Raw genomic sequence first — 25,264 nt, forward strand, 5'->3', positions numbered from 1 at the left:
ATTGTTGTGTGTAGATTGCTGAGGATTTTTTTTTATTTAATCAGTTTTAGAGTAAGGCTGTAACTTAACAAAACGAGGAAAAAGTCAAGGGGTCTGAAAACCTTTCTGCTGAAAGTAATACACCGGTTACTTGAAAAAAGAACTGTAAACTGTAATAATATTACAATATTTGAAGACAGTAAGTCGTTATATTACTCCATTACTTATAAAAGTAATATATAACTGTAATATATTACTGTTAGTAATATATTATCCCCAACACTGGTCTCAAGTGATTATGTTGCAATTTGTCTATTTTTCCACAATAAAACTTGGGAGATGGAACTCTGCGTTGTGTATTGTTTTGGTATAACTGGCATCATCATTACTTAAATGGTAAATGTGAGGAAGTACAGACATATTACTGGATATATACATTTCTGATATTCTGAGAATATGGTAACCATGTTCTGGGTATGTTTCTATCAGAAGTAACACGTAACATTACAAAAATGTTCTCTCTCCCTTGAATTGTTAGCTGGGTATCCGCTGCCAGAACAGGCTTGATATACAGTAGAGTCTCAAAAAAAAAGTTGCAAAAAATGTGCCCTCTATAAATAACTATGAAGTAAGTCGTTGTTATCTCTTAATTTAGATGGATGATATAGAGCAGCAGGAGACAGAGGACTTTAACTGTCTTAACAGCATTTGGACTCTGTAACCCTCCAACCTCCCTACTCATTTTTTACTGCACAGACACATGAGACATGATGAGACATTATGGATGGTCTCATCCTCCCCTTTACATGAAACTGAATCCCCTCACATGGACCCCCAGAATACAACTGTCTCTATGACATCATCACCTAAAAACAACATAGTGCCTCATCACTAACCTGTGGGTCTGAGTCACAGACAAACTGTGGCTGTGCGTGCAGAGCGAGAGCGAGAGCGAGAGCGAGAGCGAGAGAGAGAGCGAGAGAGAGAGAGGGAGAGAGAGAGAGGGAGAGAAGAGGGAAACAGGGACAGAGAGCTAAAGGATGAAGGGAGAGGAAGAGAAAAGAAAGGGAGGAATGTTGATAATGACAGTGGTGGGAGAAGAGACAAAGCGAGTAAAGAGAGATCGAGAAAGAGATAGAGATAGATGCTTCTCTTGACTCTGAGTGAGACATTTTAACGTACAGCTGTACTCCTGTCACATGGACATGGATCTGGGAGGGAAACCCCAAACTTGGTTTTATGAGTCCCATATGACCCTCTTGTCTAGTCATAAAACTGGCTTCTACACGCACACACACACACTTACACATTCAAGTAAACACATAGTCAACCACAAAATATACACACATACATACTAGGGCTGCACAAATAATTCAATTCACATCGCAATATTGCAAAGTGCAAAATCCATATTACAAGATTCATAATCGCACGCAATATTTAGAAACGCCTCTAAGCCGTGCGTAATGTCTGTTTTTATAGTTTACTCGTTCGTCATCTCTCTCTCACCTCTTGTGGCTGCTTCCCACACACACCAATCTCCGCCCCCTGTCAATCAAGTAGCGCATTATTATTTCTTCTTCTTCTTCTTCTTTATGGTTTAATGGTAGACTACAACCTATGATGTGTATTGCCACCACCTACTGAACGGGGTAGTGAACAAGATAATACATTTAACAATTCCATTGTGGGAAAAGGGGTGGCAGAAACTAAAATCCTAAAATAGACACAGTCCAAAACAAAACACATCCCCTACACAGGCTCAGGGGCTCGAAAAGTCGATGACATGATTCCTCGTAAGGCCCAAAAGATGTCAGCCGCACTCACAATAAATAAGACACTATGTTGCAAAACTGCTTTTCTAGCGTTGACTGCTGACAAGCTAACCACCTCCATCTCAGGCTTCATCAGAAAATGCATCGCCGACGTCCCCACAGTGAAGGTTTGCTGCTTCCCCAATCAAAAGCCCTGGATTATCAAATCAAATCAAATTGTATTAGTCACATGCGCCGAATTCACCTTACAGTGAAATGCTTACTTACGAGCCCCTAAAAATACGGATAAGAATAAGAGATAAAAGTAACAAGTAATTAAAGAAAAATAACAATATATACAGGGGGGTGCTGGTACAGAGTCAATGTGCGGGGACACCGGTTAGTTGAGGTAGTATGTACATGTAGGTAGAGTTAATTAAAGTGACTATGCATAGATGACAACAGAGAGTGGCAGTGGTGTGGAGAGGGGGGGGGGGGGGGGCAATGCAAATAGTCTGGGTAGCCATTTGACTAGATGTTCAGGAGTCTTATGGCTTGGGGGTAGAAGCTGTTTAGAAGCCTCTTGGACCCAGACTTGGCACTCCAGTACTGCTTGCAGTGTGGTAGCAGAGAGAACAGTCTATGACTAGGGTGACTGGAGTCATTGACAACTTTTAGGGCCTTCCTCTGACACTGCCTGGTATATAGATCCTGTACAGTGATGTACTGGGCCGTACGCACTACCCTCTGTAGTGCCTTACAGTTAGGGGTCAAGCAGTTGCCATACCAGGCAGTGATGCAACCAGTCAGGATGCTCTCGATGGTGCAGCTGTATAATCTTTTGATAATCTGAGGACCCATGCCAAATCTTTTCAGTCTCCTGAGGGGGAATAGGTTTTGTCGTGCCCTCTTCATGGCAGGAAGCTTGGCCCCAGTGATGTACTGGGCCGTTCGCACCCCCCGCTGTAGTGCCTTGCGGTCGGAGGCCGAGCAGTTGCCATAGCAGGCAGTGATGCAGCCAGTCACCTAGGTACGTGTTAAACTAAAGGACAGAGCTATCGCAGCCAACCCAGAAGCTACGGCTGAGGACACAAACGCGTACAAGAAGTCCTGCTACGACCTCCGCAGAGCCATCACTCCGGCAAAAGCGCAATATAGGAACAAGATGGAATCCTATTACACCAGGTCCAACGCTCGCATGTGACAGGGACTAGAGTCCATTACGGATTACAAAGGTAGACCTAGCGGTGATCTATCCAACAATGCCTCGTTTCGACACAAACAACACCAAGCCATGCACGAGGGCTCCGACGCTCGCATGTAGCAGGGACTATAGTCCGTTACAGACTACAAAGGTAGTCCTAACCATGACCTATCCAACAATGCCTCTCTACCAGACGAACTCAATTAACTTCATGCACGCTTCGAAAAACAACACCAAACTGTGCACGAGGGCCCCGCCGCCCCAAGAGGACTAGGTGATCTCGCTCTCCGAAGCTAACGTGAGTAAAGGACAAGGGGCCGGACGGTTTTCCATAGAGCGTTCTCAGAGCATGCGCAGACCAGCTGGCAGGAATTTTCATGGGAATTTTCAATCTCCTTATTCTAGTCAACCTCTCCTTGTCCCACGTCTCAAGCTAACCACCATCATTTCTGTTCCGTATAGCTACCTTTCACAATGACTACCTGTAGCACTAACATCTGTCATCATGAAGTGCTTTGAAAGGCCATGGCACACATCACCTCCATCCTCCCAGACACCATAGACCAGGGTTCCCCAACTGGTGGCCCGCGGACCAAATCTGGCCCGCCGGCAATATTATTTGGCCCCACAATGCCCACCAAATGAATTATGAATATTTTTTTCATTTAAAAATAATCATGATAATAAAAATCTTGGACGCTAAAAACTCCCAAATGCAATGTCCTAAGAAGGAAGTTAACCTATCTAAATAATGCAAAAGTTACATTTTAACAGTCAACTAAAAAAACAGGCAGCGGACCATTTTGTGGTGCTGAAACGTAAAGCTGCAACAGCCGTAGAAAAATGCTTATTGACATTCTCGATTATTGTGGATTTATCGGTGGTGACGGTGTTTCCTAGCCTCAGTGCAGTGGGCAGCTGAGAAGAGGTGCTCTTATTCTCCATGGACTTTACAGTGTCCCAAAACCTTACGGAGTTAGTGCTGCATGATGCAAATTTCTGTTTGAAAAAGCTAGCCTTTGCTTTCCTAACTGACTGTGTATATTAGTTCCTGACTTCCCTGAAAAGTTGAATATCGCGGGGACTATTTGAAACTAGTGCAGCGCGCCACAGGATGTTTTTGTGCTGGTCAAGGGTAGTCAGGTCTGGAGTGAACCAAGGGCTATATCTGTTCTTAGTTCAAATTTTTTTGAAAGCGGCATGCTTATTTAAGATGGTCAGGAAGGCACTTTTTTCAATATTCTTCCAGGATCCCCGGGCCAGGTCGATTAGAAAGGCCTGCTCGCAGAAGTGTTTTAGGAAGCGTTTGCCAGTAATAAGGGGTGGTCGTTTGACCACGGACCCATAACGGAGGCAGTGATGGCTGAGATCCTGGTTGAAAACAGCAGAGGTCTATTTAGAGGGCAAGTTGGTCAGGATGATATCTATGAGGGTGCTCATGTTTATGGATTTGGGGTTGTACCTGGTAGGTTCCTTGATCATTTGTGTGAGATTGAGAGCATCTAGCTTAGATTGTAGGACGGCCGGGGTGTTAAGCATATCCCATTTTAGGTCACTTAACATTAAGAACTATGAAGATAAATGGGGGGCAATCAATTCACATATGGTGTCCAGGGCACAGCTGGGGAGCTGAGGGGGGTCTATAACAAGCGACAACAGTGAGAGACTTATTTCTGGAGAGATGGATTTTTAAAAGTAGTAGCTCGAACTGTTTGGGCATAGACCTGGATAGTAGGACAGAACTCTGCAGGCTCTCTACAGTAGATTGCAACACCACCCCCTTTAGCAGTTCTATCTTGACGGAAAATGTTGTAATTGGGGATGGATATTTCCGAATTTTTAGTGGCCTTCCTAAGCCAGGATTCAGACATGGCTAGGACATCATTTTTATGTCGAAACCCAACCGAACCACTCCAGTATCTTTTTGAGGAGCAAAAAGAAATGGACATTAGACCGGTGGAAATCTGTCCTTTAGCCTGATGATTCCAGATTTTTGGTACCAACCACCGTGTCTTTGTGAGACGCAAAGTAGGTGAATGGATGATCTCCGCATGTGTGGTTTCCACCGTGAAACATGAAGGAGGAGGTGTGATGGTGTGGGGGTGCTTTTGCTGGTGACACTTGCTCGTGACACTTTGCTGGTGACGCTTAGAATTCAAGCATGGCTACCACAGCATTCTGCAGCAATACGCCATCCCATCTGGTTTGGGCTTAGTGGTATTATCATTTGTTTTTCAACAGGTCAATGACCCAACACACCTCCAGGCTGTGTAAGGGCAATTTGACCAAGAAGGAGAGTGATGGAGTGCTGCATCAGATGGCCTGGCTTCCACAATCCCCTGACCTCAACTAAATTGAGATGGTGTGGGATGAATTGGACTGCAAAGTGAAGGAAAAGCAGCCAACAAGTGCTCAGCATATGTGGGAAGCGTTTCAAGACTGTTGGAAAAGCATTCCAGGTGATTGTTGAGAAAATGTCAAGAGTGTGCAAATCTGTCATCAAGGCAAACAGTGGCTACTTTGAAGAATCTAAAATATAAACTCTATTCTGATGTTTTTAACACTTTCTCTGTTACTACATGATTCCATATGTGTTATTTCATAGCTTTGATATCTTCACTATTATTTTACAATGTAGAAAATAGTAAAAATAAAGAAAACCCTTGAAAGACTAGGTGTGTCCAAACTTTTGACTGGTACTGTATACTGTAAATCATTCTATTTCAATGATTCCAACAGTTCACACAAATGTTTTGATCTATAACGTATATAAGTCTAATTGCAATATTTAGTAAAAACCAGGGGTTGGTACGGGTTCAGGGAACAGAACCGAAAACTGTAAAAGAATGACATTTTTTGAGGAACAGAACCAAAGCCGGGAACGAAAGTGATCTATATTGTTCTGGAGCAGAACCATTATTTTAAAAGCATGGGAACTGGTTAATATTAGTGATGCACTGATATTAGATTTTTGGCCGATACCGATATCTAATATTTTCCTTGCCCCCCAAAAAACGATACCAATAAACTGTATTTTAAATGTTAGCGGCCTTATAAGCATTCTAGTACAGTTAAATACACACACACACACACACACACACACACACACACACACACACACACACACACACACACACACACACACACACACACACACACACACACACACACACACACACACACACACACACACACACACACACACACACACACACACACACACACACACACACACACACACACACACACACACACACACACAGTAGTCTAAGCCACACAGTGCAAGAGGCATCTGTCACGCCCTGGCCATAGAGAGGCTTTTATTCTCTATTTTGGTTAAGCCAGGGTGTGACTAGGGTTGGTATTCTAGTTTCTTTATTTCTATGTTTTCTGTTTCTATGTTTTGGCCGGGTATGGTTCTCAATCAGGGACAGCCGTCTATCCTTGTCTATGATTGGTAATCATACTTAGGTAGACACTTGTTCCACCTTAGTTATGGGTAGTTGACTTTGTTAGTGGCCTATATAGCCCTAGTAAGCTTCACGTTCGTTTTGGTTGTTTCTTGTTTTTTGTTGGCGACATTCATAATAAAAATAAATGTACGCTCACCACGCTGCACCTTGGTCCGTGTCACGCCCTGGCCTATGAGAGCTTTTTATGTCTCTATTTTGGTTTGGTCAGGGTGTGATTTGGGTGGGCATTCTATGTTCTTTTTTCTATGTTTTGTATTTCTTTGTTTTGCCGGGTATGGTTCTCAATCAGGGACAGCTGACTATTGTTCTCTCTGATTGGGAACCATACTTAGGTAGCGTTTTCCCTCCTATGTTTTGTGGGTAGTTGTTTTCTGTTTTGCACCTGACAGGACTGTTTCGGTTTCGTTTATTCTCTTTGTCATTTTTGTTTCAGTGTTCTGTTTAATAAAAGTCATGAACACTTACCACGCTGCGCTTTGGTCCGATTCCTCCTCATCCGACGACGACACTCGTTACAGTCCGGTCATTTCCCTGACGACGTTCGTGACAGCATCACTACAGTCCCTGGTTCGAATCCAGGCTGGGGTAGGCCGTCATTCTAAATAAGAATTTGTTCTTAACTGACTTTGCCTAGTTAAATAAAGGTTACAAACACAAACCATACCACACTAAGCAAAAAGTTATTTTGTTGCCATTTACGTATGTCCCCGTTACCAGTAAAACATTATCAAAACCTATTTCTTTCACTTACTTGCTGTGCTGTTTCATTGTTCATTTGTTCAGTCGTTTCATTCTCAACCAGGATTTCATCATAAATGTCAAGCAGTGAAGTTTCAGCTCTGTCTGTCCCTGGCCTCTCTTCCTCGTTGCGCACTATCACTGTGTCCGTTTCCATCTTGTCAAGCTGTGTGTATGTAATCAAAGTAGCGATCCTCGTACCTAGCATCGAGCATGGTGGCGACACACTAAAGAGAGAATGCCACAGAATTGCTTATTCACAACCTGTGTCGGGAGTTTTGTTGATCGGGCATTTCAATGCCATGACAGAGGGTATCACATCTTCTCTAGGCACAGTTGATGAGCTTATTTCTCAAGTCAGTTGTTCGAATGGAGCTAGCTAGTGTGTTCATGTTTCCGAGTTTCAAACATGTTCTCAAATGCCATTGAAATGGCAGCAGCGGTATGAGAACCAGCACATTCATGAGCAACGCAATACGGCTTTCCTCAGTACAAAATCCTCGTCGACCCACTGCTGTCAGACTCGGCATGCTCATGGGGCTGATATCGCTTGTCCAAATGTCAGTCGTGAAGCTAATAGCAGTGACGCTATTATTGTGTAACTACAGTGGGGCAACATCTGAAAAATAGCGCACTTGGTAGTGTGTACCGGTGCTCGACCAGTCGGTAAAAGCCAACATCACCCACAACAGAGAACGGTTGATTGTCAAGGGCAATGGATTTCGCCTCCGAGTTGTCTCGCTGAAATGTTCTTCCTCTTTCAAATGACTGTTGGACTTGTTGAGTGCTCGATCCACACAGCAGACATTGTGGGCTAGGTTAGGAATGCTGTGTTGCCCGTGTCGTGCAAAATTTTGAGTGGCATCATTACGTCATATAGGTATGCACGCCAGCTTTGACATTGGTTTTGCACATCAGCGTTAAACTAGACATCGGGCCGATGCCGATGCTGGCATTTTTAACTAATATCAGCCGATTTCAATATGTTCACTGATATATCGTGCATCCCTAGTCAATAACATTCTGTTACATTTCAAATGTTCTTTTCAGTCCCACAAAAATGCAACAAAGTTCCTATGCCACCCTTAGTCACTCAAACTTATTCCAGTATCTGCCTGCCAGTGTGTGTGTGTGTGTGGGCTAAGTGCCCCTCCCCCTTCCTCTAAAGCATAGTGTACAGTAGCTACTGATCTTACAGGTGTGATTCAGAAATGAGATATTTTTAATTAGAGAACTTCATTTTGGATTAACTTGGATTAACGTTTTCCATGCTAGTTAAAAAATACTATCGTTATCACGTTTCACGTTGAATTTATTAACGACAAAAAGGTAAGATGTGTTTTTATTGTTATTCTGGTGCCACTCTGCACACACAAGCTTGTTAGCTAGCTAGTTCTGGTCTAGCTCTGGTCTAGCTCTGGTCTAGCTCTGGTCTAGCTCTTAAACTCCAGGTGGCATTATGAGTAATGTAATGGAACTGAGAGTCATGATCAAGGGCTAGCTCTGGTCCACCGTCAGTTAAGCCAACTCTCTGAAGTTCAAAGACATTCAATGTTCCTCCATAGAAGCCGCTCCTCCGTAGGTATAATTCTGTAGGCCTAATTCAGATAATGCATGTCATAACAACAAGATGCCCAGAGCTTCATGTTCAGTGCTCTCCTCACCTGCAACATTTCAGTCACACCCTACACCACACTTGTTTGTCCAATGCATGTACATACTGTAGTTTGTCCGCTCCGTAGCAAGTTGCTCTATCCATTGATGAAGTAATTTAATGTTGAGTTACAGTAAATGTAAAAAATAAATTAAAAACTGATTTCAGAGGTTTTAAAAAGTTACTTTTTGGGACCATTTCAGAACTTTATTATGATTCTGTTCAGAAATAAATGATTGGAAAAAAATTTCCATTCCCACACCTGGTAAAAACATACACCCTCATGCACACCGTTTACAAACCATCAACCTACAAACTCTCCCACACACACAGGCAGGCAGCAGAACAGTCTACACGCGGTAATTCCATGAAGAATTCCTTTGTTTTAAATATCAGACATAATTGGATAAAGCCCTTCATCAAATACAGGGTCCTGGCAGCCACACAAGAATCCAGCCCAAGACAAACAGCACAAAACATAACACATCAAAAGGCATCTTACTGTAAGCTGAATCTAATGGTCGTGCCTTATCAAGCATGATGAATGGCAGGAGGGAGTCATTATGCAGGTGAGCCCAGGAATGTAGGCTAGCTCTGTGCTGTACTGCACCAGGCCCAGCTGTAGAACAGTCCCCAGGGCACCTCTGACTCACAACACAACTGATCTCAGAACTGAAAATCTTCTGTTTGAAATAAGATTATAGGGGATGTGGCATATTCAAGCAGATCCAAGTCTCCATTCATCCAAGTTCATAAGATCTATCTGGGTTCTATAACCAAGTGTGTTCCTGGAAGCCTGCTTGTGGCTTCGTGTTGGAGGTGTACTTTGTATCTGCTTGAGGTATTATCTGTGTGCTTTAGGGCTACTTTGGATGTGTGTGAGCTGATGAATGCTGAGCTACACGAGTGTGTGTATGTCAGTGAGTGTGTGTATGTCAGTGAGTGTGTGTATGTCAGTGAGTGTGTGTATGCCAGTGAGTGTGTGGTGAGATGCGATCAGGGTTTCCAGATGATGGGGGGGTGTAAGTGTGTGTCTGAGTGTTTACCCTGAGAGCTGAACAGGAACAGTGAACACTCAGATTATCTGAAGAAGCTGTGGGAGATTTATGTCCTGTCCCTCGTCCTCCTCTCCTGTCTGTAGGCAGTCTAGCATTACCCTCCTTCTGCCTCGCATAACTGCTGCCTTTGTCTGGCACAGACCACAGACACACTTAATATCAAATCTGGTATTTTACTCCTAACTCTCCATATCATGTCTAACTAATGCACTTCTAGAAGTGTAACTCTGTTAATCCCCCTCTCTCTCCTCTTCATTCTCTCTTTACCCCTGTCTCGCCTCACTCCTACTTAATCTCTCTCTGGTTTGGTGCGTAAGTCATTTTGTGAACTGACCCTGAGTTGACTATACCACAGGCATCAAGATTGCCCTTAATATCAGCAAAACCAAACCATTCACTATGTACTAAGTCATAGAGACAGCATGTATGGTAATGATGTAGGCCTATAATTATAGGCAATGCTGTTACTGCACTCAAACAATCAATCATATGCACAACAACAACAAAAACATCTTGTTCACAAAATCCTCTCCTAGCTGAATGTAGGATTAGCGTAGATGTTTGTGTGTGATGATAAGAGCCGTAGCACAGCAGGACCCTCCCTGTCCTTGATGCTCCAGGCTCCCAGACTGGAACCGGAGCTGGAAAAGTCTCACCTTCAGGGGAGAAACTTCACACCCTGTCTCCAGCCCAGCAGATGCCAGGGTCCAGGGCCCGGGGCCAAGAGGGAGGCTGGGAACCAACGGCTCCCATCATCATTCCTGCCTGTTAAAGCTCCGGTGATGCACAGCTGTGGAAGGTGTCCATCTGAAGGCCTTACTGCTGATGAGTTAGCTTACTGTGTGTGTGTGTGTGTGTGTGTGTGTGTGTGTGTGCCCCATTGTTCAATGTGTGTTGTACATTATCGAATGAATTGTACGTCTGTATAAAAGCGGTAGTAATGACGCCACAACCTTTAATGATCATATGGACTGACTGACAATTGCTCTTACTCGTTTACCTCACTACATTCCCAAACAGCATGGTGTTAACTACCAGCACACATCTACTCATGTATTTACAAACGCACATATTCACATACACACACACACATCCTTCAACCCACAGGATAGTGAGAACGACCTGTTACGCCAAAACGGACTCTTTCGCATCTGCCTGAAAACACCAGACTGCCTGCAAACCCCAGACTGCCTGCAAACCCCAGACTGCCTGCAAACCCCAGACTGCCTGCAAACCCCAGACTGCCTGCAAACCCCAGACTGCCTGCAAACACCTTACTTAAAGGTCCCCTCTGCTGACGCAGTCATACTCTACATGAAGGTAAAGCAATGCACACACACACACACAAACCTCAACTCCTGTTCTATCATTACTGACCCCACTACACACACATATACAGTAAGGATCAACCCTTGAATCTTGAGCTCTGTCATTATTGAGAACTATGATATGACATCATTCACCGCTAACAAAAGGTATGAAAATGCCAGCTCGCGCTCCTCCCAGGGAGATGAAACGGGCCCATGAGGGGGATGTAAAAATTACGGCCCTGCTTAAATAGGCCAAACAGTCAGCAACAGTGTTACAGTCCCACTGCGTCATGAGTCAGTAATGGGTCGGGTCAGCTGGCTGCTATGACCTCATGCTATGACCTCATGCTATGGTTGTTGTTAAATGGAAAGAAAGAGGAAGAGCTAGCTAATGTATCTCTTTACTAGTACAGCAACATCACACTCTGCCAACATCTACTTTACCCCCCCCTCTCTCTCCACTCTCTATCTTTACTAGTACAGCAACATCACATTCTGCCAATATCTCCTTTACCACCCTCTCTCTCTCTCCACTCTCTCTCTTTACTAGTAAAGCAACATCAAAGTCTGCCAACATCTCCTTTACCCCCCCCCCCTCTTCACTCTCTCTTTACTAGTAAAGCAACATCTCCTTTACCCCCCTCTCTCTCCACTCTCTCTCTTTACTAGTACAGCAACATCACACTCTGCCAACATCTTTTTTACCCCCCCTCTCTCTCCACTCTCTCGCTTTACTAGTACAGCAACATCACATTCTGCCAACATCTCCTTGCCCCCCCTCTCTCTCCCCACTCTCTCTCTTTACTAGTACAGCAACATCACAGTCTGCCAACATCTCCATTACCCCCCTCTCTCTCTTCACTCTCTCTTTACTAGTACAGCAACATCACATTCTGCCAACATCTCCTTGCCCCCCCCCCTCTCTCCACTCTCTCTCTTTACTAGTACAGCAACATCTCCTTTGCCCCCCCTCTCTCTCCACTCTCTATCTTTACTAGCAGAGCAACATCACATTCTGCCAACATCTCCTTTACCCCCCTCTCTCTCTTTACTAGTACAGCAACATCACACACTGCCAACATCTCCTTTGCCCCCCCTCTCTCTACACTCTCTCTCTTTACTAGTACAGCAACATCTCCTTTGCCCCCCTCTCTCTACACTCTCTCTCTTTACTAGTACAGCAACATCACACTCTGCCAACATCTCCTTTACCCCCCCCCTCTCTCTCCACTCTCTCTCTTTACTAGTACAGCAACATCACACTCTGCCAACATCTCCTTTACCCCCCTCTCTCCACACCTTCTCTCTTTACTAGTACAGCAACATCACACTCTGCCAACATCTCCTCTGCCCCCCTCTCTCTCCACTCTCTCTCTTTACTAGTACAGCAACATCACACTCTGCCAACATCTCCTTGCCCCCCCTCTCTCTCCACTCTCTCTCTACTAGTACAGCAACATCACACTGCCAACATCTCCTTTACCCCCCTCTCTCTCCACTCTCTCTCTTTACTAGTACAGCAACATCACACTCTGCCAACTTCTCCTTGCCCCCCCTCTCTCTCCACTCTCTCTCTACTAGTACAGCAACATCACACTGCCAACATCTCCTTTACCCCCCTCTCTCCACACCTTCTCTCTTTACTAGTACAGCAACATCACACTCTGCCAACATCTCCTCTGCCCCCCTCTCTCTCCACTCTCTCTCTTTACTAGTACAGCAACATCACACTCTGCCAACATCTCCTTGCCCCCCCCCTCTCTCCACTCTCTCTCTACTAGTACAGCAACATCACACTGCCAACATCTCCTTTACCCCCCTCTCTCCACTCTCTCTCTTTACTAGTACAGCAACATCACACTCTGCCAACTTCTCCTTGCCCCCCCTCTCTCTCCACTCTCTCTCTACTAGTACAGCAACATCACACTGCCAACATCTCCTTTACCCCCCCCCTCTCTCTTTACTAGTACAGCAACATCACACTCTGCCAACTTCTCCTTGCCCCCCCTCTCTCTCCACTCTCTCTCTTTACTAGTACAGCAACATCACACTCTACCAACAAGTTTCTCCCTGCAGGCAGTCACTGAGTCCGAAGTGCTAAAGGAGCTCCTTAAACTTGACCCCAAAAAAACATCTGGGTCAGATGGTTTAGACCCTTTCTTCTTTAACCTTTCTAGGGCAGGCGTTCCGCTAGCGGAACCCCTCGACAACATTCCGCTCAAAAGGCAGCGCACGAAATTCAAAAGTATTTTTTAGAAATATGTAACTTTCACACATTAAGTCCAATACAACAAATGAAAGATAAACATCTTGTTAATCTACCCATCGTGTCCAATTTAAAAAATGCTTTACAGCGAAAGCACAACATATGATTGATTATGTTAGGTCATAGCCAAGTCAAAAAAACACACAGACATTTTTCCAGCCAAAGATAGGAATCACAAAAAGCAGAAATATAGATAAAATGAATCACTAACTTTTGATGATCTTCATCCGATGACACTCATAGGACATCATGTTACACAATACATGTATGTTTTGTTCGATAATGTGCATATTTATATCCAAAAATCTCAGTTTACATTGGCGTGTTACGTGCAGTAATGTTTTGATTTTGCAGAAATACTCATAATAAACATTGATAAAAGATACAAGTGTTATTCAGAGAATTAAAGATAGACTTCTCCTTAACGCAAAAAAACTTTACGGAAAAAGCATAATCTGAGAATGGCGCTCAGAGCCCAATCCAGCTAAAGAAATATCCACCATGTTGGAGTCAACATAAGTTAGAAATAACACTATAAATATTAACTTACCTTTGATGATCTTCATCAGAAGGCACTCCCAGGAATCCCAGTTCGACATTAAATGACTGATTTGTTCCATAAAGTCCATCATTTATGTCCAAATAACCACTTCTTGTTACCGTGTTCAGCCCAGTAATCCATCTTCATGAGGTGGAAGCACTTCGTCCAGACAAAAACTCAAAAAGTTCCGTTACAGGTCGTAGAAACAAGTCAAACGATGTATGGAATCAATCTTTATGATATTTTTAACATAAATCATCAATAAGGTTCCAACCGGAGAATTCCTATATCTGAAGAAAAGCACTGGAACGAGAGCTAAATCTGTCGGGAGCGCGCGTCACGAGCCTGAGACATTCTGCCAGACCACTGACTCATTCAGCTCCCATTCCCCCCTCCTTTATAGCAGAAGCCTGAAACAAGTTTCTAAAGACGTTTGACATCTAGTGGAAGCCGTAGAAAGTGCAACTTGACTCCATAGACACTGTTTATTCGGTAGGCCAAGCTTTAAAAAGCTACAAACCTCAGATTTCCCACTTCCTGGTTGGATTTTCCTCAGGTTTTTGCCTGCCATATGAGTTCTGTTATACTCACAGACATCATTCAAACAGTTTTAGAAACTTCAGAGTGTTTTCTATCCAATAGTAATAATAATATGCATATATTAGCATCTGGGACAGAGTAGGAGGCAGTTCACTCTGGGCACGCTATTCATCCAAAAGTGAAAATGCTGCCCCCTATCCAAAAAAGGCTAAGGTTGCTGCCCCTATCATCGCCAACCATATCGCCAACCAGATCTCCAACCTCTTTAACGTGTCTCTCCTTTCTGGGGAGGTTCCCTTTGCTTGGAAGGCAGCCACGGTTTGTCCTTTATTTAAAGGGGAGATCAAGCTGATCCTAACTGTTACAGGAAAAACTCGTCAAAAATCAACTGACTGGCTTTCTTGATGTCTATATTATTCTCTCCGGTATGCAATCTGGTTTCCCCTCAGGTTATGGATGTGTCACTGCAACCTTAAAGGTCCTCAATGATGTCACCATTGCCCTTGATTCTAAGCAATAATGTGCTGCTCTTTGTATTGACTTGTCCAAAGCTTTTGATAAGGTAGACCATTCCATTCTTGTGGGCCGGCTAAGGAGTATTGGTGACTCTGAGGGGTCTTTGGCCTGGTTTGCTAACTACCCCTCAAGAGTGCAGTGTATAAAGTCAGAAAATCTGCTGTCTCAGCCACTGCCTATCACCAAGGGAGTACCCCAAGGCTCGATCCTAGGCCCCACGCTCTTCTCAATTTACATCAACAAGATACTGTAGCTCAGGCAGCAGATGATACAGTCTTATACTTATATTTTGTGTAGTCACCTTATACAAGTACTTGGGAGTATGGCTAGACAGTGCAATGTCCTTCTCTCAGCACATATCAAAGCTGCAGGCTAAAGTTAAATCTAGACTTGGTTTCCTCTATCGTAATCGCTCCTCTTTCACCCCAGCTGCCAAACTAACCCTGATTCAGATGACCATCCTACCCATGCTAGATTACGGAGACATAATGTATAGATTTATAGGGTGCTCTCGAGCGACTAGATGTTCTTTACTATTCGGCCATCAGATTTGCCACCAATGCTCCTTATAGGACACGTTACTGTACTCTATTCTCCTCTTCAGTTTTCTGCAGCTAGTGACTGGAACGAGCTGCAACAAACACTGAAACTGGACAGTTTTATCTCAATCTCTTCATTCAAAGACTCAATCACGGACACCCTTACTTACAGTACTGGCTGCTTTGTGTGAATAATTGCTGTCTCTACCTTCTTGCCCTTTGTGCTGTTGTCTGTGCCCAATAATGTTTGTACCATGGTTTGTGCTGCTACCATGTTGTGTTGCTACCATGTTGTTGTTGTTGTTATGTTGTGTTGCTACCATGCTGTGTTGTCATGTGTTGCTGCCTTGCTATGTTGTTGTCTTAAGTCTCTCTTTGTGTAGTGTTGTGTTGTCTCTCTTGTTGTGATGTGTGTTTTGTCCTATATTTATGTTGCATATATATATTTTATCCCAGGCCCCCGTCCCAGCAGGAGGCCTTTTGCCTTTTGGTAAGCCGTCATTGTAAATAACAATGTGTTCTTTAACTAACTTGCCTAGTTAAATAAAGGTTAAATAAATAAATAAATATATAGCTTAGTCACCTGTTCTACTAGGTGGGAAAACATTTTTTTAGGCATGTGTGAGTAAACAGTCTGTACAAAATGGGAACGTTTAATTTAAACAAGAATCCTATATTTGATGACAAATTCCAACATCAGCGTAGCGAATGGCGTGTGCTCCCAGCAGTGTTGGAAACGCTGCCTTGTTTGGATTTCAGCTCAAAATTCCTCTCTAGCTTCTCATCTTCCTCAAGTTTCCTCTGGGGTTGTGTGTGTTTGGTTTATCCCATGCAGCCAAGGCTTCTTCCCCACAGCTGTCTCCTTCTACGTCTCACTACCGACTCTCTACTCCAAGGACAGTTTAGAAAATGCTTTGTACGGCAAGCAGTTATGGTGATGACAAGAAAGAACATTACACGGGAAGCCTTAAATAGCACATCCAACACACAACAATTAAAGATGGATTCTCTTCTACTCTTCTGAACCTACAGTTAAGGAGTCACCTCTCTCTGGGAAAGGTATCCGAAAACAACACTGCTGCTAATATAACCAGGCCTTTAGAGGAGGTGTCTCCACACACACACACACACACACACACACACACACACACACACACGACCCTGATGCCAAACAGGCCTCTCTCAGTATAAACCAGTGTGTTTGAGGAGCCGAAATGTACACTGAGAAATACCAGGCACTCGGGGACCGTAGGACTCTCCCACCAAGAACACAGACAACTGCAGTCGCCCGCGACCATGGGGGACCGCGCCCAGCCACCAGGAATGACTGTCCCAGTGAGCATGTGAAATGTTGGCACTACTACCGCATCACCAACTCGTTACCCTGAGAGTGAATGTGCAAAAGGCATTTTTAGAGGTGAGGAAGGGGATCTCCTGCAAAGACCTGGCAACCCCATCAAAGCACCTGCCCAGGGGAAATTACTGTTAAAATGGGGAGCAACCATTAAAGACAGACTGGTGGGAAGTAAAGGAAGATAAAAACTCAAACACACAAACATGTATATAAGAACACACTCACAATAGAGACAATTAGCCATTGAAATGAGGGTCATGAGGAACAAAGGGTAGGAGAAATAATAGTTATCCTCTGGAAAACATAGAAAACACATACATGTGTGCGTGAGTATGGCCCTTTGAGACAAGCTTGCTGCAGGGTAGTGAACAGTCCAATGATGATTTTCTTGGAGACCCACATCCATCCACACATCCAGTACGTACATCACGTGTCCATAAAGCGATAAGGGGGCGGGGGGTATCTCATTTGAGAAGATTAGCAGGTTGATGTGCTTGACCAAGGAGTTAGAGCCATGACCCATGACCCTTCCTAAAACCTTGTTATGACAGATAATAAACCATGGCCATATTACTGAGGTTATCTCTGCGGCCAGGTTTTTACAGAGGGCTTCCAGGGAGATAATCTGCAACTCAAATAAATACATCACATAAGATGTTCATTTATAGGTCATTGTTAAAATGTTCCAATTAAATAGCAAGGTAAGCTAGGAATGTTGGCCATTCTGTAAAATCTAGATCTGACCGTTTGCTCCTGGGTGGGGAGGCAGCAGTTGATTACTGTTCCTGAAATTGTGAATCAAAGCATCCCTGCGGTACTTTACAGCAATAAATCATCCTAGGTATCACATTACAGGGTAATTCCTAAAACCCCTGCAAGCTCCTGGGGTACAACTGCAGGGAACGGATGTGACACACACACACACACGGAGGTATCTTCATCCTTAAAATCCTCACACACACGCAGACCCCACTTGGCCTGTGTAAGCAAACCCGGCATGCATAAATCTATACAGCACCTACAAGGCCTGGGGGCGATATACACTGTCTGCTATGCCAAACCCAATGTTTACATACATGACATGTCTCTCCACACCTGGAATTGATTGTCCCTATTGTAAAGGGGTCCTGTAGCATATAGCTCAAATGACGATGCTTCTAACCACTCAGTGGCCTTGTGGTTAGTGTCCGCCCTGAGATTGTGAGGCTGGCCGAGTAATACCAAAGAATGTAAAAATGGAACCCAATGCATCTCTGCTTGGCACTCAGCATTAAGGAGATAGACTAGCGGTCTGTTCAGGGGGTTTACTTGTACATCAAGCTGCCTCATGCTACAGATATATTCCTGATCCTATGAGCCATTCCGGCTCGTGCAAGGCTACTTACAGTTGGATTGTCAGGAGTAGTTGCATTATAAGGCAGAGGGTAGATTACTTGTTATGGTGTATTAAAACTAGGGCCAGCCCAGGACTGAGAATATTGATTCAGGGGAAGTGTTCTTCATTTGACATGGAATCTTTGGTCCTCAACATTTCCCTGACAGCATTGTCTCATATAGTCCTGACCAGGAGAAGAGCTGTTCCCTTTCCACCACAAAACAGTCCCTGGGGGAGTCTGACTGTTATTGTGTGTCTGTCCTGGTGAGAGAGATGGATGAAGAGCAGGGGAACACTTCAAGAAAAGTATGTTCATGAAAGCCTCAGTCAGAGGCTGTAGCTCAGCCTTCTAACCCCGTAGAGTTTACTCTGCTACACCATCCATTTCCCTGGCGAACACAAAACATGCACAACACAAGTGAAGCAGTTGACTGAATGTTGTGGTGGAAAATCAAATCAAATCAAATTGTATTGGTCACAAACACATGGTTAGCAGATGTTAATGTGAGTGTAGCGAAATGCTTGTGCTTCTAGTTCCGACCGTGCAGTAATATCTAACAAGTGATCTAACAATTTCACAACAACTACCTTATACACACAAGTGCAAAGGAATGAATAAGAATATGTACATATACATATATGGATGAGCAATGGCTGAGCGGCATAGTCAAGATGCAGGAGATGGTACAGAGTACAGTATATACATATAAGATGAGTACCGTAATGTAGGGTATGTAAACATGATATAAAACCCCTGACATTTCTCAGTGCACGTGAAACTAACACCAGTAGATGTTCTTATACATATATGTCAACATGTTGTCAACATATTCATTTATTACTGGGATGCCACTTGGTATAGTGCAGATTCCAATGGGGACACTGAAGACATTGTGCAACATCTTTCTGAATGATAAATACCACAGTGCCACCTAGTGTCAATAGACAGAAAACAAAACAGGCCTCAAAAGTCGTTATCTGCAGGATAAGTGACAAAACATCTGGGTGAACCATGTTCTATCTGGATCCCCAAGACTGGAGTAAACAAGACCTCAGTCTTATATCAAAAATTCAGACAATTCCTGACTTGTAAACATCAAAATCACAATCCAAGACTGATTATACAAGCAACATTCAGACACAAATAAACTGCATATAGGTCAAAGACAACACAAAACAAACCAAAATGATCTGAGACCTAGTCCTATTCCAGTCTCAGTCTATATTAGCCTCTCCCCCTCTCCATGTCCGTCTCCCTTCTCCTGTTTCCTAGTGGTAAACAACACTACACTACATCCTTCATATTTCCCAAGAAGGTGTGGAGAGGTGAAGATGTGGAGAGTGTGGTGACGGAAAACGCTGTGTAATGATATTGCTTACTACATTCCTGGCTCCTGTTGGCCTGGAGACTAGGAAGAGGCCCCTTATAGCCCACCAGCAGAGGAGAGAACCATGTCAGAACCACAGCCCCCAGGACTCTCATCATCTGTATTTGGACTGATCCAAATCCCTACAGCCAGGGGGTGCTGTATTTTCAAATGGAGCAGAACGACTGCCCAGGCACAAACTCCCTGACCTGACAGCGCCTCCACTAGCACCTGGTCACAAGGCTTATTGGTTACTCTATGGTTAAACACAGTGGAACTCTCCCAACCACGCAGCAGGTGTTCCAAGGAGGCTTTCTCGACACCCAACAGCTCTCAACTCCTACCTCCTCCCGTTCCCCCAATCTCCCACAGCCAGCAACCCTATCTCTGACCGAAGGCTGAGCGTCATACCGCTGACATCAGTCTATGTGAGTATGAGCGCGTTAGTGTTTCAGTTGGATCTTGTTCGCCATACATCCAAATCCTCTCGGAATAAAACTCCAAAGTCACCACATGTTTGTCTCCAAACGGGGAGGCCGTGTGTTTCAATTTACCGTCTTCCAGAGGGGGATCTTTTCAAAAGTCTCCACCCTGGGGATCCACTTCCCTTAGGGGGGAAGGACATTGGTGTCAGGACAAACCAGAGGATAAACTGTCTTGGAACTGTAGGACTAAATATAGTTTCTGTGACTGTACTTTCCAGTAACGGAAGGAAGGATGCCAGCGTTCTAATCTTTACCTACTGCATCACATGGGCAACACATACCATTGGAGATCTCAATTAAAGGATAAATAGATATACAGTAGCGTATACATACAGTGCCTTGCGAAAGTATTCGGCCCCCTTGAACTTTGCGACCTTTTGCCACATTTCAGGATTCAAACATAAATATATAAAACTGTATTTTTTTGTGAAGAATCAACAACAAGTGGGACACAATCATGAAGTGGAACGACATTTATTGGATATTTCAAACTTTTTTAACAAATCAAAAACTGAAAAATTGGGCGTGCAAAATTATTCAGCCCCCTTAAGTTAATACTTTGTAGCGCCACCTTTTGCTGCGATTACAGCTGTAAGTCGCTTGGGGTATGTCTCTATCAGTTTTGCACATCGAGAGACTGACATTTTTTCCCATTCCTCCTTGCAAAACAGCTCGAGCTCAGTGAGGTTGAATGGAGAGCATTTGTGAACAGCAGTTTTCAGTTCTTTCCACAGATTCTCGATTGGATTCAGGTCTGGACTTTGACTTGGCCATTCTAACACCTGGATATGTTTATTTTTGAACCATTCCATTGTAGATTTTGCTTTATGTTTTGGATCATTGTCTTGTTGGAAGACAAATCTCCGTCCCAGTCTCAGGTCTTTTGCAGACTCCATCAGGTTTTCTTCCAGAATGGTCCTGTATTTGGCTCCATCCATCTTCCCATCAATTTTAAGCATCTTCCCTGTCCCTGCTGAAGAAAAGCAGGCCCAAACCATGATGCTGCCACCACCATGTTTGACAGTGGGGATGGTGTGTTCAGAGTGATGAGCTGTGTTGCTTTTACGCCAAACATAACGTTTTGCATTGTTGCCAAAAAGTTCAATTTTGGTTTCATCTGACCAGAGCACCTTCTTCCACATGTTTGGTGTGTCTCCCAGGTGGCTTGTGGCAAACTTTAAACAACACTTTTTATGGATATCTTTAAGAAATGGCTTTCTTCTTGCCACTCTTCCATAAAGGCCAGATTTGTGCAATATACGACTGTTTGTTGTCCTATGGACAGAGTCTCCCACCTCAGCTGTAGATCTCTGCAGTTCATCCAGAGTGATCATGGGCCTCTTGGCTTCATCTCTGATCAGTCTTCTCCTTGTATGAGCTGAAAGTTTAGAGGGACGGCCAGGTCTTGGTAGATTTGCAGTGGTCTGATACTCCTTCCATTTCAATATTATCACTTGCACAGTGCTCCTTGGGATGTTTAAAGCTTGGGAAATCTTTTTGTATCCAAATCCGGCTTTAAACTTCTTCACAACAGTATCTGGGACCTGCCTGGTGTGTTCCTTGTTCTTCATGATGCTCTCTGCGCTTTTAACGGACCTCTGAGACTATCACAGTGCAGGTGCATTTAGACTTGATTACACACAGGTGGATTGTATTTATCATCATTAGTCATTTAGGTCAACATCAGATTGGATCATTCAGAGATCCTCACTGAACTTCTGGAGAGAGTTTGCTGCACTGAAAGTAAAGGGGCTGAATAATTTTGCACGCCCAATTTTTCAGTTTTTGATTTGTTAAAAAAGTTTGAAATATCCAATAAATGTCGTTCCACTTCATGATTGTGTCCCACTTGTTGTTGATTCTTCACAAAAAATACAGTTTATATCTTTATGTTTGAAGCCTGAAATGTGGCAAAAGGTCGCAAAGTTCAAGGGGGCCGAATACTTTCGCAAGGCACTGTATGTTTGATTTTGTATATATATATTTTTCTTCACGATTGGTAGTTACAATCTTGTCCCATGGCTGCATGGGAGAGGCGAAGGTCGAGAGCCGTGCCTCCTCCGAAACACAACCCAGCCAAGCCGCACTGCTTCTTTGACACAATGCTCGCTTAACCCAGAAGCCAGCCGCACCAATGTGTTGGAGGAAACACTGTATACCTGGCGACCGTGTCAGCATGCATGTGCCCGGCCCTCCATAGGAGTCGCTAGAGCGCGATGGGACAAGGACATCCTGGCTGGCAAACCCTCCCCTAACCCGGTTGACGCTGGGACAATTGTGTGCCGCCTCATGGGTCTCCCGGTCATGGCCGGCTGTGACACAGCCTGAGATCTAACCAAGATCTGTAGTGACACAGATAGCACTGAGATGCAGTGCCTTAGACCGCTGCACCACTCAGGAGGCTACAGTAGCGTATAAATAAGCATGAGTGAATGTAAGTGTTGTTAAAGAACAAATTCAGCAGTCATATTTACCATACGGATAATGCATGCATGAATAAACCACCTCTTTGCGCTACCACTGGTGTTAACTCTCTCATTCTAATATCACTCATCACTAATATGAACACAACCAAAGCAGTCTTCCACCAAGCACCAGTCTCCATACCTGACCAGTGGCTGAGGGTTTCCTGCCACCCTGCACTCCAGTCTGATGGGGTGTCCCTCTGCCACCTCCTGACTCTTCAGCTTCTGGATGAAGTGTGGCAGCGACAGGTCTCCATCTACACACTGAGCTCCACTGTGCTGCTCCCCCATCACCTGGGCTCCACTGTGCTGCTGCTCTCCCATAAACTCATTCACACTCATTAGACCAGAGACAACTGGCACCCCGGTCACACTCAGTGGAGGGACACCCGTCACACCCGTTACGCCCACCATGCTTGCTGGCTGGGTACCCAGACCTGGCTGTCCCTGCTGCGCCACCACCTGTTGGATGAAAGGCTGTGGAGGGACAGAGGCAAAGCCCCGGGGGGCAAGCCGGTGGCTCTTAGGAGACAGGTACCCGCTGTCGGGAGAGGAGGAGTCTTCCTCCCCCTGTTGCTCCAGCCGAGAGGAGCCTTTAAAGATGGAGGACAGCTCCTCGATGAAGGTGGCGGCACGGCTGCAGAACTCTGTGGCTGAGGCAGCCCGTTCATTCAGCTCCAAGCCCTCATGGACCAGCCGGGGCTTGTCCTGTTTATAGACTGGGGTGATGTTCTTGTGACAGACAAACTTCTCAGGCGAGGCCGTGGCTTCGAAGGTGGCCTGTATGGGCCTGCTGAGGTGGACACTCTGGCTGGAGGTGACTTTGACTGAGTGGCTGTCGTCCATGGCTGAGACTTTTGTCTGATGGGGGAAGCAGGGGCTTTTGGTCAGGTATTCTGTGGTATTGAAGGGGGCAAGGGAGGGGTGGTAGTGGAGAGCCGGCTCCTGGGTTTTGGGAATTGGGGAGACAGGGTCCACCCAGTCTTCTGCGTCACTGAAGGCCTCCCAGGCCAGGTCCAGGCTGCGGTTGATCTCGTCTTGGCTGAGAAAGGCAGTAAGGTCTGGAAAGTCACTGTCACCAGCGTCCAGCTCCGCCATAGAGTCCAGGTACAGATCCCCATCAGACGAAGCCTCCGAGAACACGCCCCTGTCTCCTTCTAGAACCCCACCCCCATCCTTCATAAGCAGAGAGGGGGGGAGGGACTGGTTCCATCTCCCGTCCTGCATCCTGTAACACACACACACACACAAACATGACATTCAGTTAACACTGTAGATACAGTAAGACACTAATGATAAGCAATACACACATCCACAGTATAGTCATCTGAATAAAATAAACCCACACTCCCTCACAAACCAACAGTTGCTCAGTTGTGATGACTCAAGCTAAAATTCTTTCAGCACAGCTGGTGGGTATTTACAAAGGGCTTTCCGGAGGTCAAAGTGAACTTGACTGGCATTTGTCACCATCCCTCCCTCTATTCTCACCCTAACTGTATATTTCCCTGACTCTCCTCTCACTTCCTTATTCTTTTCCATCTATGTCTCTCTGCAACAATTCACTGCAAGCATAGAGTTACGAAAGTGAACATATACAGTACCAGTCAAAAGTTTGGACACACCTACTCATTCAAGGGTTTTCTTTATTTTCACTATTTTCTACATTGTAGAATAATAGTGACGACATCAAAACTATGAAATAACACATACGGAATCATGTAGTAACCAAAAAAGTACTTTAGATTCTTCAAAGTATCCACCCTTTGCCTTCATGGCAGCTTTGCATTGTCTCAACCAGCTTCATGAGGAATGTTTTTCCAACAGTCTTGAAGGAGTTCCTTCACTCTGCGGTTCAACTCATCCCAAACCATCTCAATTGGGTTGAGGTTGGGTGATTGTGGAGGCCAGGTCATCTGATGTAGCACTCCATCACTCTCCTTCTTGGTCAAATAGCCCTTACACAGCCTGGATGTGTGTTGGGTCATTGTCCTGTTGAAAAACAAATGATAGTCCCACTAAGGGCAAACCAGATGGGATGGCGTATTGCTGCAGAATGCTGTGGTAGCCATGCTGGTTAAGTGTGCCTTGAATTCTAAATAAATAACCGACAGTGTCACCAGCAAAGCACCCTCACACCATCACACCTCCTCCTCCATGCTTCATGGTGGGCACCACACATGCGGAGATCATCCGTTCACCTACTCTGCGTCTCACAAAGACATGGCAGTTGGAACCAAGTAATTTGAAATTTGGACTCATCAGACCAAAGGACAGATTTCCACTGGTCTAATGTCCATTGCTCGTGTTTCTTGGCCCAAAAAAGTATCTTCCTCTTATTGGTGTCCTTTAATAGTGGTTTCTTTGCAGCAATTTGACCATGAAGGCCTGATTCACACAGTCTCCTCTGAACAGTTGATGTTGAGATGTGTCTGTTACTTGAACTCAGTGAAGCATATATTTGGGCTGCAATTTCTGAGGCTGGTAACTCTCTTTACCTTATCCTCTGCAGCAGAGTTAACTCTGGGTCTTCCTTTCCTTTGGTGGTCCTCATGAGAGCCAGTTTCATCATAGCTCTTGATGGTTTTTGCGACTGCACTTGAAGAAACTTTCAAAGTGCTTGATGTTTTCCGGATTCACTGACCT

At 44.5% G+C, this 25,264-nt stretch overlaps 1 protein-coding gene across 15 annotated transcripts in view; it reads right to left on the reverse strand.

Annotated features, from left to right (window-relative positions):
* The window catches only part of LOC110521652 (palladin), a 122,580-nt gene that overhangs the window by 94,747 nt on the left and 2,569 nt on the right, over window positions 1-25,264 (reverse strand). For all 15 annotated transcript variants that reach the window (XR_016495197.1, XM_090231752.1, XM_090231747.1 and 12 more), the window contains exon 2: window positions 22,761-23,846. Coding sequence is in view for 14 of the 15 variants with exons in the window: in XM_090231752.1 (XP_090087878.1) it covers window positions 22,761-23,845 (1,085 nt within the window). In the remaining variant the exon portion in view is untranslated. The remainder of the gene's footprint in view (window positions 1-22,760; window positions 23,847-25,264) is intronic.

This window comes from Oncorhynchus mykiss, chromosome 4 (assembly GCF_057628025.1).
Source record: "Oncorhynchus mykiss isolate SJ-2025 chromosome 4, ASM5762802v1, whole genome shotgun sequence".
Classification (NCBI taxonomy): domain Eukaryota; kingdom Metazoa; phylum Chordata; class Actinopteri; order Salmoniformes; family Salmonidae; genus Oncorhynchus; species Oncorhynchus mykiss.